Source organism: Pelodiscus sinensis, chromosome 1 (genome assembly GCF_052426305.1).
Source record: "Pelodiscus sinensis isolate ZL-2025 chromosome 1, ASM5242630v1, whole genome shotgun sequence".
Classification (NCBI taxonomy): Eukaryota; Metazoa; Chordata; order Testudines; family Trionychidae; genus Pelodiscus; species Pelodiscus sinensis.
Window position 1 is genome coordinate 73,436,662 of NC_143052.1, and position 15,235 is coordinate 73,451,896.

The 15,235-nt window shown below is 39.3% G+C and overlaps 1 protein-coding gene across 2 annotated transcripts in view; it reads right to left on the reverse strand.

Moving 5' to 3' along the window:
- Positions 1-2,534: 2,534 nt before the first annotated feature.
- Positions 2,535-15,235, reverse strand: part of LIN7A (lin-7 cell polarity scaffold A) — an 81,565-nt gene continuing 68,864 nt past the window's right edge. Inside the window, exons 5-6 of one of the 2 annotated variants that reach the window (XM_075932489.2) lie at positions 9,653-9,861; positions 2,535-6,888 (exon numbers count right to left, since the gene is read on the reverse strand). In XM_075932489.2, coding sequence (XP_075788604.1) covers positions 6,849-6,888; positions 9,653-9,861 — 249 coding nt within the window. In that variant the 3' untranslated portion in view covers positions 2,535-6,848. Of the gene's footprint in view, positions 6,889-9,648; positions 9,862-15,235 lie in introns of both variants that reach the window. The other variant, XM_075932498.2, reaches the window with a different exon arrangement.

Sequence of the window (15,235 nt, forward strand, 5' to 3'; positions counted from 1 at the left end):
ATTGCAGCTGGCAAGGGATGCAAAGGGTAACAAGATAGGTTTCTACAGGCATGTTAGCAATAAGAGGGTGATCAGAGAGGGTGTGGGGCGCTTACTGGATGAGGGAGGTAACCTAGTGACAGATGATATGGGAAAAGCTGAAGTACTCAATGCTTCCTTTGCCTCTGTCTTCACGGACAAGGTCATCTCCCAGACAAACGCACTAGGCAACGCAGTATGGGAAGGACGTGGACAGCCCTTGATGGGAACAGAAAAAGTTAGGAACTATTTAGAAAAGCTAAAAATACACAAATCCATGGGCCCAGATTTAATGCATCCAAGGGTACTGAGGGAGTTGGCAAATGTTATTGCGGAGCCTTTGGCCATTATCTTTGAAAACTCATGGAGATCGGAAGAGATCCCGGATGATTGGAAAAAGGCAAATGTAATGCTCATCTTTAAAAAAAGGGAAGGACAATCCAGGGAACTACAGACCAGTCAGCCTTACCTCAGTCCCTGGAAAAATCATGGAGGGGATCCTCAAGGAATCCATTTTGAAGCACTTGGAAGAGAGGAAAGTGATCAGGAATAGTCAACATGGATTCATGAAGGGCAAGTCATTCCTGACCAATCTGATTAGCTTCTATGATGAGGTAACTGGCTCTGTGGATATGGGAAATTCAGTGGATGTGATATACCTTGACTTGAGCAAAGCTTTTGATACAGTCTCCCACAATGTTCTTGCCAGCAAGTTAAGGGAGTATGGATTGGATAAATGGACTGTAAGATGGATAGAAAGCTGGCTAGACTGTCGGGCCCAACGGGTAGTGATCAACGGCTCTAGAGGTAAACTGAGGAAAAAACTAAACTGAGGTAATACTAATCTTACTTTATCTTCACTATCTTATACATCATCTTATAGCTGATCGTGTTAGATCATTAACCACAGCATCGCACAGGGAGCGCATGTTTGGCTGGTTATCCACCACGACTCCTATATTATTTCCAGACTCACTAATTTCTGAAACACTGTCTCCATCTGTCAGTATGATCCACATTTTGTATTTCTATTGTAGCTCTCAAAGATCCCAGGTGTGATTGAGGGATCCCACTGTGCTAAGCACTATAGGAACAGCATAATATGGCTAACCAATATGCCTTGCAACACTTTTTTTCAATAGCAGATGGCAGCACTCTGTCATTTCTTTCTTTCAAGTGAAAAGCATGTACACTCACTGGGTTTTCCACTTTACATTTACCAGTGTATAAGCTGCAGCTGAAAAGCCAACATGACACATATTTTTCACTGTACTAAGAAGCATGCCATGAAATTCTCTTATCTGTTCCTCAAGCTTCCTTTCTTTAGAATTTTCTCAATGTGGATTCTGAAACCCTTACACAAATTATCAATGTTTTATCTGTCACAGACAGAAAAAAACTACACTGACTATATTAGCATAATATATTTGTGGGCTTGATGCAGGAAAAGACTCAGCAATATGAGCATCCCAGGGCACCAAATTATTCAGGGTGGATGTTTTGGCCATTGTAAAAGGGGAGGGAGGTCAATAAGAAATGTCTGGGAACCCAACTTAATTTAGGGGGGAGGCAACCAACCCAGTGGCTCGTGCCTCTTTGTGGTGGATGTCCAGTGAGAATACTTCATGGAAAAGGTATACAGTGACTGAATAAATGGCCTGGAAAAAGATTTAAAAACAGGTGTTCATTAAAGAAACAAACAGGGCAGTTGGGAACTCTTACAAATTGGTACAGCAAGAAGCCAACCCCCCTATTCTTATAGCCCACCTTAATCCTCCTACGTGGGGAGGTGGATGGTACGGTTCTGGCATGGGAAAAGAGAGGGAGCCCTCCCTAGTATGATAAAGTTCCAGCAATAAATTTGCAGGAGGGACCTGGATGGGAAAAGAGGGAGAGCTGGTGGGAGCCAGCTTACGACATAAATAGTGGATTCTCTTCACTCTACACTTTTGTCCAGTAGACCCAGACATTTAATAATAAAGTTGTGGCTTGATTAAACTCATGTCAAATGTCTCTTGTCCTTCTTTCAATATAGCCAGACAACAATCAATCTGGGTATGTCTACACTACCCCGCTAGTTCGAACTAGCGGGGTAATGTAGGCATACCGCACTTACAAATGAAGCCCGGGATTTGAATTTCATGGGCTTCATTTGCATAAACCGGGCACCGCCATTTTTAAATCCCGGCTAGTTTGAAGCCCGTGCCGCGCGGCTACACGCGGCCGGAGTAGCTAGTTCGGATTAGGCTTCCTAATCCGAACTAACTGTACTCCTCATTCCACGAGGAGTACAGCTAGTTCGGATTAGAAGCCTAATCTGAACTAGCTACTCCGTGCTGCGTGTAGCCGCGCGGCACGGGGTTCGAACTAGCCGGGATTTAAAAATGGCGGCACCCGGCTTATGCAAATGAAGCCCGGGAAATTCAAATCCCAGGCTTCATTTGCAAGTGTGGTATGCCTACATTACCCTCTAAGTTCGAATTAGGAGGGTAGTGTAGACATACCCTCTGTTACAGACAGAAAAACTACACTGACCGGATTAGCACAATACATGTGCGAACTTGATGTAAGGAGAGTGAGAAATCCAAATCTGTCTATAAATATAAGGTCTTGTCTTTGGATCTTTGGCATGGTGGAAAAATACTGAAACTCAAAGCCAGACTGCTCCCTCTCAGTGACCATACCATGGAATGATTGGGCCTATCTGATAGCACTCTCCTCTTGTAGGACTAAACTGTGTCTTGCTAGTTCAGTTCATTCTGAGATTTCTCAATGAATCCAGGGAAGCTATTTCTCAGCGGAGATAGTTTCTTTAATTTGAGAGCCTTCTTAATAAAACTTAATAAAACTCTTGCAGCTTCTTACTTCCAAGTTTGTGCACACCTAACGGTTCTTTGCCTCAAATTAGTCTCTTGCACCAGTAAATCCAGTAGCCACATTCCCTGGCTTTTATCTGAGAGCCTCAGCAATACAGTTCTGCTATCAATCTCCCTTTCTGATCATTTTAGCTTTACTGGAGCAGTTCCTTTTAGCACTAAATTTCATAGGGGGTCATCAGGGCAGAGCTTCTGACCTCTCAATTTCCTCAAAACTGTGGCAATTCCTCTCTCCCAACTAAATCCCTTCTTGCTGGCCTCAGAATATAAGGGTCAGCTAATTAAGTTTCAATTCTTTCTCAGATGCAACAGGCCAGACTAACCAGACAGGTCAGCTTTGGGCCTCTGACCCAAAGTATCCTTTATTCCTTTTAGGGATGTTAAATTGTGGATAATTAGCTAATTGAGTAGTCTATGGAATTTTCATCGACCACTCAATTAGACAATGGGAGGGGAGAGGGGGTGCTCACTACCCATGCTGTGGCTCTGCAATTTAAATGTAGTAGGAGTTGGGGGGCAGCCTGGCTCCTACTACATATAAACTGCAGAGCCTCAGTGGCGTTAGCTCCTGGGGCAGTGCGAGCTGGGACTGGGCAGTCCTATCTTACGCAGGCTCTGGGATGCTGTGACTCTGCCTCACCTGCCCTCCCCCAGCACCGTGGAAATGGTACTGGGGGGAACTGGCTGATCCTGTTGCCCCCTTGATACCTCTGACACTGAGGCAGCAAGGAAGGGGGAAGCGAGTAGTCGACTACTCCCTTGCATCTCTGATTCCCTTACACATATAGAGGTGGAAAAGATTTAGACTAGAGGATCTTCTATTTTGGTGGAGTCCAACTTTTTTTTTTTCATTTATAATTTTTGAATAGAGGTGGGGATCTCTGGAAATCTTAGACAAAGTCTACAGAGCCCCAGCAGTCCATGGACCATAGGTTGAATGTAACTGTTCCAGTTCAATTCATGGGGGTTCAAGTTATTTCTGCCAAAATTAATGAGAACGTAAACTTACTAAATTGACAGCAGATAAACCAATTTCACAGGGCAATAGCAACAAATAAAAAGTCAAGCAATTAGCTAAAAGAGTGGGAGTGCATGAGTGAGAGAAAGAGAGCTGTGTATGCTCTTTTAGGCCCTTGTTAAGCATATACTCGTGCTTAAGTGATATGCTAAATAAGAATTGTAGATTTATATGAAAAATGCATAGAACATCCATAATTGAAGATTCAGTTTTTGGAGGATGACAGACTATCAGCAGTGCGTAGAGGCTGCTATCAGCTGTTCCAATGATTAACTGGCTACATCTTTATAGATCTACAGTGCAGGTCACTTTATAGATCACTAAACCATAGAACCAAAAGGCATGCCTACACAGCAGCGTTATTTCAGAATGTCAGTTATTCCGAAATAATGTAGTGCGTGTCTACACAGCAAGCCTATTATTTCTAAATAAAATTTTTAAAAAAATGGGCTTCTTACTCTGACTTCTGTAAACATCACTGTATTAGGAGTAAGGGAAGTCAGGGAAGAGTGCTCTACTTCAAAATAACTGCTGTGTAAATAGCACCAAAAGTCAAAATAAGTTATTTTGACAACGCTACGCAATTAGTGTAGGTCAAGTTGCATAGCTTAGTTTGAGTTTAGCTCTGCTGTGTAGATGTGCCCAGAGAGTTAAAAGGGACCACAAGGACCATCTAGTTTAACCCCAATGATTTTTGCCCCTTCTGTTCCCCCTTAGAATATCTGATTTATTGGTATCTGATTTATTTATACTTTCCTCTTATTTTAAAATGTTGGCAAAACCTGAGATGTTTATATTAATATGTATAAATAATTTATTGAATAACATATGCAAATGAATTAGCTATGTTTTTCCATATAAAGATATTAATGATTTTTTTTTTTTGCAATTTACTATATTAACTGTCTATTCCATTAAAATCTAGATATTGTGATGAGGGGCAGAGGAGATTATAAAAAGAATGCAGTACAGTGGTTTCACTAATCACACTGTGTAATATTTAGTCTCTGAAAACTTAGAACAGTAGTCGATGTAACTCAAATCATGATAATGTGATATAATACAGTCATGTGCAGTAACAGTAATATTTCATATACTATCAATACAATTTTTTTAAATACAGCTTTAAAATAGACATGTCAAATGGGTACATCAAAATCTTGTTAAGTTAAAAAGTTAAAAACACAAATAAAATCTTGCACAATATAATAGAAGGATATTCCATCTTTAATTTCTGGTAGCACACTCAAGCTACACCTATTGATTCATGTTGTCACCAGGACCACTGGATGGAATTATTTCCAGGTATCACATTGTTCATCTGTTCTTTTAATATAATTTAGTTTTAAAAGCATGATTACTTTAAGCAATTCTTTATAATAAAGAAACACTGTCAAAGCTGGTGGCCAGTAGGTATTCTTTTTTTAAACCTATGCTACTATGGTATATCAGTTTCCTCTTCTTGTGGCTATCTGCTCTGTATTTGATTAGATCTCACAATGAAGTGAAGGTAATCAATAATGTGAGTACTTGCAAAGAAAAGATGTAATATGTTTTGGCTTTTTTGCTACAAGGCTGCAAACTGTTTAAGATTAGTTCTGAGTTCCGTGTGGCCCCAAACTCCACGTAAAATCAACTGGAGTTTTCAGTATGCAAGAATTTCAGGACTTCCCTCTGCTTTGCCTTCTCTTTCCTTATATCTGAGATATTTTTAAATGACAATAAATAGGACAGAATTTGAGGATTTTTTTTTACTTCTAAGGTAGATGATGATATCTTTAGCTTTCCAGCTTTGACGGTGACTGTTCATAAATCTTTGGAAAAGTAAATGTAAACTTTAAAACATTCTTATATATTTTACTTTTACATTCCAATTTGATTTGATAAAGTTCTAAACTTTAAGGACAAACTGACTTACAAGAAAATATGTGTGGAACAATTTACCCTTCTTCTCCCAAATATATTAAACAATGACATAGAAAATAAATTTTAAAATACAAGCTGAGATAGCTGGTTTATACTTCTCACATGAATACGTGACAAACAAAGCGTGGTCTTTTGCTAACATTATCTTACTAGATTTGTAATACATTAATACATGGTAAGCAGAGATCCTATTTCTGTAACAAGTATATTCTGACAATATATATTTTATGGAATAAATATACTGTATATTAAGTTATAGATTTTAGAATAATAGCTATAGTAGATACAAGCAATACCTATATTTAAAAATACGTTCTAGGATTCTCTAGCCTGACACTATTAAATTAAAGTAGATCTAAAATTGCCTCACTCTATTGATGCATAATAAAATATATGGAAACATCAAGAGTAAAAAGCCAATTGCTCCAACAACTGAATAGTTTATAAATATAGTAACTTGCTATTTTCAGGAAAATGATATTATAAACTGGAAGTTAGATTAAAACAACTCTATAGTATATAGTAAAAAGAGGTTATGAAGTGTGATGTGAGAGTTTGTTTTATGCTTGTGGCAAAATTTTGAGCAGATGAAGTTTGGTCAGTGGACTATAAGTTGTTCATTTCTGGAAATAATTGCAGAGAAAGACTTCACCTTCATTAAAAGCCAATCTTGACCTCCTTAAGTAAAACACTGATCTCAGTGAACTAACAGGCCAGAATTTTGTTAGAATAAGGAGTGTAAGATTGGATCTTACAAAGATTTATTCATAAACTCCAAAGTTCTCTATATTTCATAGTGTTTACTTACCATACTGCTCATTAGAAAAAGTCATAGAAATCTTGTATCTGAGACTGCAGCCTTACAAAGAAGATACCAGGTGTTTTGTGGTTCTTAGTAAATTATTCTTGCACCACGTATTCATAACTTCTTGGTAAGTTCAGTTATTGTGTTCCCTCTGTTTCCTTTTAACTGTATGCTGTAATACTGAAGCACAGCTCCAATTGCCTGGTTACTGAATTCTTGATCTATATATTATTCTTGAGAATAACCTAGAATTAAACAAACAAAAACATTTCTCAGAGCTAACAGAAAGAACGGAGGAATTGGGTCACTAATCATAGAGTCATAGAACTGGAAGTAATCTTGAAAGGTCATCAAGCATAGTCCCCAGCACTCATGGCAGTGCCAAGCACCAACTAGATCAGTGCTTTTCAAACTCCAGGTCCTGACCCAGTACTGAGTCATAGAATGTCAGTCACTGCGGCTATGTCTGTACTACAAGGTTTTTGCATAAAATGGTTGTTTTTGCACAAAAACTGGCAGAGATTCCACACCTTGAGCGTGTTTTTGCACACACAAAAAAAATTACAGTAAATCGACAGGACAGAGGGCTTTTGCCAGTAGAGTTATGCCTTTTCCCACAAGGAATAACTCCTTTTTGCGCTACAGCTCGTGCACCAAAAGGCACGTGTGGACGCTCCGCCAGGGTTTCTTGCACAAAAAGAGCCTATCAGAAAAAGCACAGGTGCTCTGATGGCCATTCATAGAATGGCCATCAGAGCTTTCTTGAGCAAGAGTCTCTTCCACAAAAGATTTCTTGTGCAAGATTTCTTCTGTAAAAAACTTCTTGCGCAAAAACTCTGCAGTGTAGACAAAGCCTAGGTCTCGTTGCAGGGTGATCAGTGGAGGTGCTACTGCAGGTTACCTACGTATCTCCTCAGAAGTGGCCAGCAGTGGGCCTGGCTCCTAGGTGTGTGTGTATGGGGAAAATAGCACACGCACTGCCCATGCCCTGAGCACTAGCTCCACACTCCCACTGGCTGGGAACCTGCTGTTGGCTGCTTCTGGGGTGCAACATGGTCTGTGTTGCCAAGACAAGCAGGAACCCTGCCTTAGATCCCCTACTTCACTTCTGACTGGAAGCTGCTTGAGGTAAGCCTCTTCTGCCTTAGCCCTGACCCCTCGCCCCAAGCCGAAGCTCTCAGACTCAGCACCACCCGGGAGCCCACACTTTAGTCAAATTATGTTGGGTCGCAGGCATCAACAATTAAACTGGGTCATGGAAAAATATATATGAAAACCACTGATGTAGATCATCCGCTGCTCTTAAAAATCTTCAGTGATGGAGATTCCACAACCTCCTTAGGCAATTTATTCCAATGATGGGAAGTTTTTCCTAATTTCCAACCTAAACCTCCCTTGCTATAATTCAAGACCATTGTTACTTGTCCTATTGTCAGAAGTTAAGGAGAATAATTTTGCTCTTTTTTAGGAATTTGAAAACTGTTATCATGTCCTCTCTCAGTCTTCTCTTTTCCAGACTAAACAAACCCAGTTCTTTCAATCTTCCCTTATAGGTCATGTTTTCTAGACTTTTAATTAATTTTGTTGCTCCTCTCTAAACTTTTTCCAATTTCTCTACATCTTTCTTAAAATGTGTTTACCCAGAAATGGACACAATATTCCAGCAGAGGCGTAATCAGCCCTAATATTTTCTTTTCTTCTTCTCTTCCTTCCTCCATTAAGAATACCTTTAACTGGGTATATTTAATACATTTAAATAGTTAGTTGGGGTGAGATTGTTTAAACTGTATTTAAAATGTTTGTGAGATTTTGCATTTTAATGTTTATTGCTTCTTGCAACAATTTAGTTTATGGTAGACAAACACAATTTATGATAGAAAACTGCCATGTATATCTGTAACATGAAGAGGCGAAAACAAAGTCTCCATTAGAATTACAGAACAAAAACCCATTAAACAAAATTCTGACCCTACAAGAAAAGAATCTTGTCTAGAGGTCCAAAGCAGGATCCTACCCTGCATCATGGAACCGCTGGTTTAAAGTTCCTGCTGTACCAGATACTTCCTGGATGACACTGGACAAATCATTTCGCCTCCCCATTCTTAATCTAGAAAATGGGAGTGATAGGAAAATGCTCTCTCACAGGGATGTTGGAGGCTACACGAAAGACTACACTGTAAGACACTCAAATTCTATAGTAATGTTGGCTATATAAATACCTCAGGTGTGAATGGAATACTGCTTACTAAGATGGAGACAGGATGTGCAACTGAGCACTTTTTCACCACATTATACAATGGAATGACAGTGGTGCTGGTGTAGTTGGGGCTTTTTGTAACTGTGGAAGGGATGGGAAAACTTCTCTTCATATTTGTAGACAATATGCAGTATAGTAGTTAAGAACTATGGGTATGTCTACACTACCCCACTAGTTCGAACTAGCGGGGTAATGTAGGCATACCGCAATTGCAAATGAAGCCCGGGATTTGAATTTCCCGGGCTTCATTTGCATAAGCGGGGCGCCGCCATTTTTAAATCCCCGCTCGTTCGAACCCCGTGCCGCGCGGCTACACGCGGCACGAACTAGGTGGTTCGAACTAGGCTTCCTAGTTCGAACTACTGTTACTCCTCATTCCACGAGGAGGTAGCAAAAAATTCTTAATTTTTACAAGAAGTTTATTTTGGGGGTGATGGGAGTAAAATACTGTATTCGAGTGTGTCCAGAAAGAACACTAACTTACTGCTCAGATTCTTCCTTTTATTCCATGCCAGCTTTGTATGACAGGTACTGATTTCTAGATTTTTGACTTGAAAAAATAGCTCCCAATTTTGATGTGGCAAATCCCTTAGTTTCAAAGTGCTTTTCTTTCTTGTGGTAGGCACACTGACATTTACCAAGCGATGTGCACTCTCCACTCCTGTTGCAATCGGTGCTCCGCACCTGGGAAGAGATGCTCAACCCCTGACAGGTTTGAGCCAAAGGCACGAGCAATGAATAATCTCACCTACGACATGTGATTTTGTTGTGTATTCTGCTGCTGTTGCTGCTGCTGAATTAGCAGTTGCTGCTGCTGTCGGCGTCGTGCTGTCCTGAGTTTTTCAAAACGAGCCTCCATCTCTTCCAGCACTTTGGGAGTGTAGCGCACAACCAACTTTACACTATTTTTAGCAGCCTTCAGAAGCTCCACTGCCTTTTCATGGTGCTCTCCTTCCACACTCTGCAACAAGGGGAACAGAGAGAGTTCTAAAGATGTAGGTTTCATCCAGAGTCCTGTCCTCTTCTTGTATTTGTCACAGAAAGAGAGTCAGTGGCTTAAGATATCTATATTTTAGGCTTTTCAAGTGGTCATTTGGGGAAAAAATGGAAATGTAGCCAGGGTTGATGGATTATCTCTCTTTGTATTTTAAATACCGTGTCTATTTGTATCTGAAAATATGAAAATGAGCATATTTTCTGACTTATACAAAAAACAGGGGCTGGGGTGGAGGGTGGGAAAGTTTTGTAAATATACAAACCCAAATAATGTAAAAACAACTGAATTTAAGAAAAGGTTGACAAATCTTTCCTGTGGTTGCCAAATAAGAGGACGGAATACAGTGAGTGTGAAAACTTAACATAGGTGAGATGCGAGCAGGCTGGAAATTCAGGACTGGCTCACTAGCCTCTCATTTCTAAAGCACTGATACTGCATGGAGCTCAGTGTGATAAGTAAGCACCTGTTTAACTTCAAATAACATGCATAAATCACATCCTTTTTTTGAACAGGAGTTAGTATCATAAATGCAGACCCCTTCCAGTAGTGACTGTTAGGTAGCCTATGCAAAATAAGCTAGTACTCTGCATCCAGTCAGTAACAGACAGGCATATGTGCTGCAATGGGAACTTCATTGCATCTGCAAGAGTAAGCCAGAAAGCCAAGGGGTGAAGGATGGACGAGGGATCTTAGTTTCCATAATCTAACTCATGAGCAAATCCTTCTCATGCAGTCACAATGAAGCCTCTTAGACTTGTCCATGTGAGTGCAGAGTTATTAATATAGTTAAGTCAGTGGTGGGTAACCTGCAGCCCATCGGGGTTCTATATGTAGCCACAAGACATTTTACTGACTATTGCCCTTGCAGAGAGTTGCCAGATTCCACTGGTTTCTGTCTATGCTTTGCATACCAGTATTACTAGAGTAACATGCACAGAAAATGAGGGCACATGAAGTGAGGTGTGGGCTGATTGCACACAACACTGACCGGGTGCTCTCTCTGCATCCAAAGTGCTGCTACAGTTCAATTAGCACTCCCCACAAATTCTAGGTACACAAGTAAAGTTAGCAAAACTACCCTATTCCAGGAGACTGTTTTGGTTACGACAAGCTTACATCCCAGTCAGATGAAGGAGAGCCACTGATGTGGCCCAATCACTAGTTAAGGTGCTTCATCGATTTAAGTGTTTACAAAATCATAAACTAGCCTGTTACTCCATAGAGGTCACATCTTTTCCCCCACTGGGTTTGAGAGTCTAGGCCCCATCCTGCATGTCTGCTCTGCAATTTTATAGCCCTGAAGCTTTAAACCTGCAAGCCCAAGTTAGCTGACCTAGGCTCTGACATTTGGTGATGCAGGTTTTTTAATCACAATTGTAGACATGCCACGGTGCTAAGCTGTATTTATGATGGACTTAACTGTCTGAAAACAGAGTTTGAACTTGGTTTTAAAAATACTGCAGTTTTAGCTAAATTTTGCAGTAACAGACTGTCTTTCGGTGTGATGGTGTGTGTGTGTTGATACGAAAAAAAAAGATGAGTGATTGTGGTGAGTTGTGTGTGTGGCACAAGTGTATGTGAAACAAATTCATGGTTTGTGAAATCCAGACATTTTAAGTATAACATACACATGAAAGAAAAATAGCTTTCTGATTTTTTATGATATATGAAGATGGCTTTTTTCGTTACTATTCTGTTGGGATGTTTACCTGGTTTCCTGGAAGACTGTAAAGGGTGAGTGGAGAACTTCTGCTATCTATGAATTGAAACCTAACTGAAAGAAGTGGGGGGCTTGTTTTTTTTTTTTTTGTAATTCAGCCTATTTGAAACTACTGTTTTTGTTAGCTCCCATTTAACTTTCATACCCAACACCGGTTCAGAGGAAAGCTCTTCTGCTAAACACTGAATACCTTCTTCAATAAAGAGCCAAGAAGCCCCATCTCTGGATTCTTCAGAAAATAAAACTGGGGAGATGAGACATTAGTGACATTACTAAACTTAAAAACAAAGTAGAAATTTTGTTGAAGCTTCCTCTATATACAGTTACACTTAAAAGGAGACTAACCCAATTTCCATCCCCTGACCTGCCAACATTGAAGTCAGTGTTAAAAAAGTAGATTCCAGTGTCTCCTTCCCCATTAGCTTATTTGGAATGTAGGCTTGAGCACAGTGAATTCTCTTAACTAAGTATTGTGAAGCAATCACTAATATATTCCTTTTCAATTCCCTGTAATTCTCTACCCCTTTTCTCCAAACCCTTCTTTCGCTGTCTTTCAATTCTGAATTACAGACTTCCAGTCTTCACAAGACATGATATCTAGTCCTTAGAACAAATGACTAATAATGCCTATTTGTGAGAGAAAGCTAGGTCTTCTGTCAGTGAAGTTTCATGCAGTCCCTTAAAAGTGGTACTTTAACTTTATTTGTGGTAGAGAACAGAGGAAAATAAAGGAATGAGGGAGAAAACATACTAACAATTGAAAGATCTTAGAGCCCTGATAAAGGGCAAAATTCTCGTCAGATTAATACATACCTCCCTTTCTCTCAAAATTGACTTGTATTAAGTGATATCTGCTGTGAAATGAAATATACTCCCAAATGTGTTTAATTTCTGATTTGAATGCTTACATTGTTTTAAAATGGTAGGTCTTCAAAAGCAGAGGTGATTTCTCTGAAAGAGGTTTTTCAATTTTTTTCCACTAAATTGCTTGACTGGAGTACATTTCAGGAGTGCAAATTGTTCTACACATTAGGTGGAATGGTGGAGTTCTGTAATGATAGATGATTGTCATATACGTTCCAACAAACAAAAGTGTCTTGGTGCAAAAACCTACAACCAAGTTCTTCATGTGGATTTTAGACCTTTTTTAAATGAATGTTTTTTCATAAAAGAAAATAAATGAAAAAGCTTTGTCACACAGTATATTGAAGCATGTATGTGTTATGCTATTTAAAAGGAAACTATACACATATGCCACAAATATCCAAAGAGTAGAAGAAGCACTAATAAAACTCCAACATTGCAAGAATATTTTGGCAGCATTTTAGGGACATCAGATATTAGAAGAAAAAATTGCTGGTTTTTGTCACTTTTAATAGATTGTGAATACTGTATGTAACATGGCAGAACAAATATGAATTACTTCTGCTGTGGGACACTATGAGATAGAACTATCAAAGCAGAAGATGCCAAAAGCAGTCATATAACATGACTTCAGTGAAATGTGTAACACAATCAATATTGCTGGTCCTTGAACCTTTTGCTAGCAGAAAACATAACTTAATATAGGGTCCAGCACAGGAGTTACAACAACAACATATTTGAAAAATACTGTCCCAAACAAAAAATAAACAGATTAACTGATGGGGCATGTGTATTTTAAAAATGTAAACATGCTTCAGAAAGCACTATTTTCCAAGTAAGGGGGATGATGATTATCATTTCAGGTGCTTAAATGATAAGGTAAGTCCATTCTGTATTTTGCAGCCAGAGTGAGAAAACACCTTGAACTCACTAACTAAACCCCTTCAGTGTAGTGTCAGATGCATGGCCATATGTTTCTGAAGTACAGATTCTTCTAAATCTCTTCCAGAACCCTCCCACTGCAAGAGCTTAAAATAGCATTAAAGTTGTGTGACCAAGTACACTTTTTAGCTCTTGTTGTGATTATGGTAATACAAATCTGCTGAACATCCACAGATAAAGAAAGTAATTTGCAGAACACAGAATTCCACTATAAATGCTTGAAAAATGATTAGGTGAGAATATTTTTACATAAGAACCAGTATACAGTTGATATTTCTAATGCACAAAACAATCAGCATTCAAATGGAAAACAATGTATAAATAGGGCATTTAAAAACTTATCTGAAAGACAATTTAAATGTACAAACCAAAATTTTGCTGAGATATTGAAGTTTGATTTTTTCCAAAGCTATCCATTTATTTTAATAAACTGAATTCCAACCATGGAGAATGTACTTAGTGCTTATTGTGCTAGCTATATAATAAATCATTACTATGTGATGTAGTCATATTGATAATTGTAAAGTGACTTCTGTTCTTGTAACTAATCACATGCAGCTTTGCATCCTTCTGCATGTCACTTTCTTCCTAATGAATTATGGTCAATATGAATAGGCATCAGCACTGAGCCCCATAGCACTTAACACTATCTATATTTACCAAGCAGCAATTTTTTTACTTCCCTGGTGTTATTTATAATAGGCAGTAAAGCACATAGCAAGTAGCATATCTTAACTAGCATGCAAGTATTAAACATTTATTTTGTTTTTAAAGAGGATGGATGGTTATAGATGGTGCAGGAAGCAATAGGGCTTATGCCTGTATAATGGACTCAACAAGATTGTGAACATCCACTTCTCACACCAATTACAACACTTTATTGGAATTCATAGTTGCTCATTTTTGGGCTCTCTCTAATTGTATAAAGTCCACCAGCTTAACACCATTTTCTTCTAGTTCATAATGAGGGGCTTAACCCTGCTTCTGTAACCACTAGGGGCGGATTTGAACCTGGGACTGCTGAAACTTAGTATAGGATCCTCTACCCTTTGAGCTAAAAGCTGGCGGGCTCTCAGCCCATGTTGTAGAGGTCTCTTGTTCTTATCTGTTGCAGTAGTCTAGGTGCCCCTGCGTGGAACAGTGAAACACAGTTGGTCTATATCTACACTGCAGAGTTTTTGCACAAAAATGGCTGTTTTTGCACAAAATTCACACAAAAAAAGGCATATATGCATGGACAACAGGGGTTCCTTGCACAAGAAACCCCTATCGGAAAAAGCACAGGTGCTCTTATGGCCATTCTGTGAATAGCCATCAGAGCTTTCTTGTGCAAGAGCATCCATGGCAGTGTGGACGCTCTCTTGCGCAAAAGCATATGGCAGTGCGGATGCACCCTTGCGCAAGAACTTTTTGTGGAAGAGCTCTTCCGCAAAAAGTTCTTGCGCAAGAAGCCTGCAGTGTAGACGTAGCCTAGGAGTGTGGGTTACACTTCCATTCAAGTCAATTGTAAAACTCACATGGATTGAGTAAATCAAAAAAAGCAGTCATGTAGCACTTTTAAGACTAACAAGATGGTTTATTAAGTGATGAGCTTTCATGGGGCAGACCCACTTCTTCAGATCATATTCTGAAAGTGAATTGCATGACCATTATATAACAGAGGGATACAATGAAGAAGTAAACAAATTATACAGTAATGAATCAGCTACAAAAGGTGGGGGTGAGGGGAGTAGGAAGAGACAAGGAAGGAGGAAATTGCTTATTGTAAGAGTCAATTAAGTGGCTAATCTGGAGTTACTACGAATATCAAAA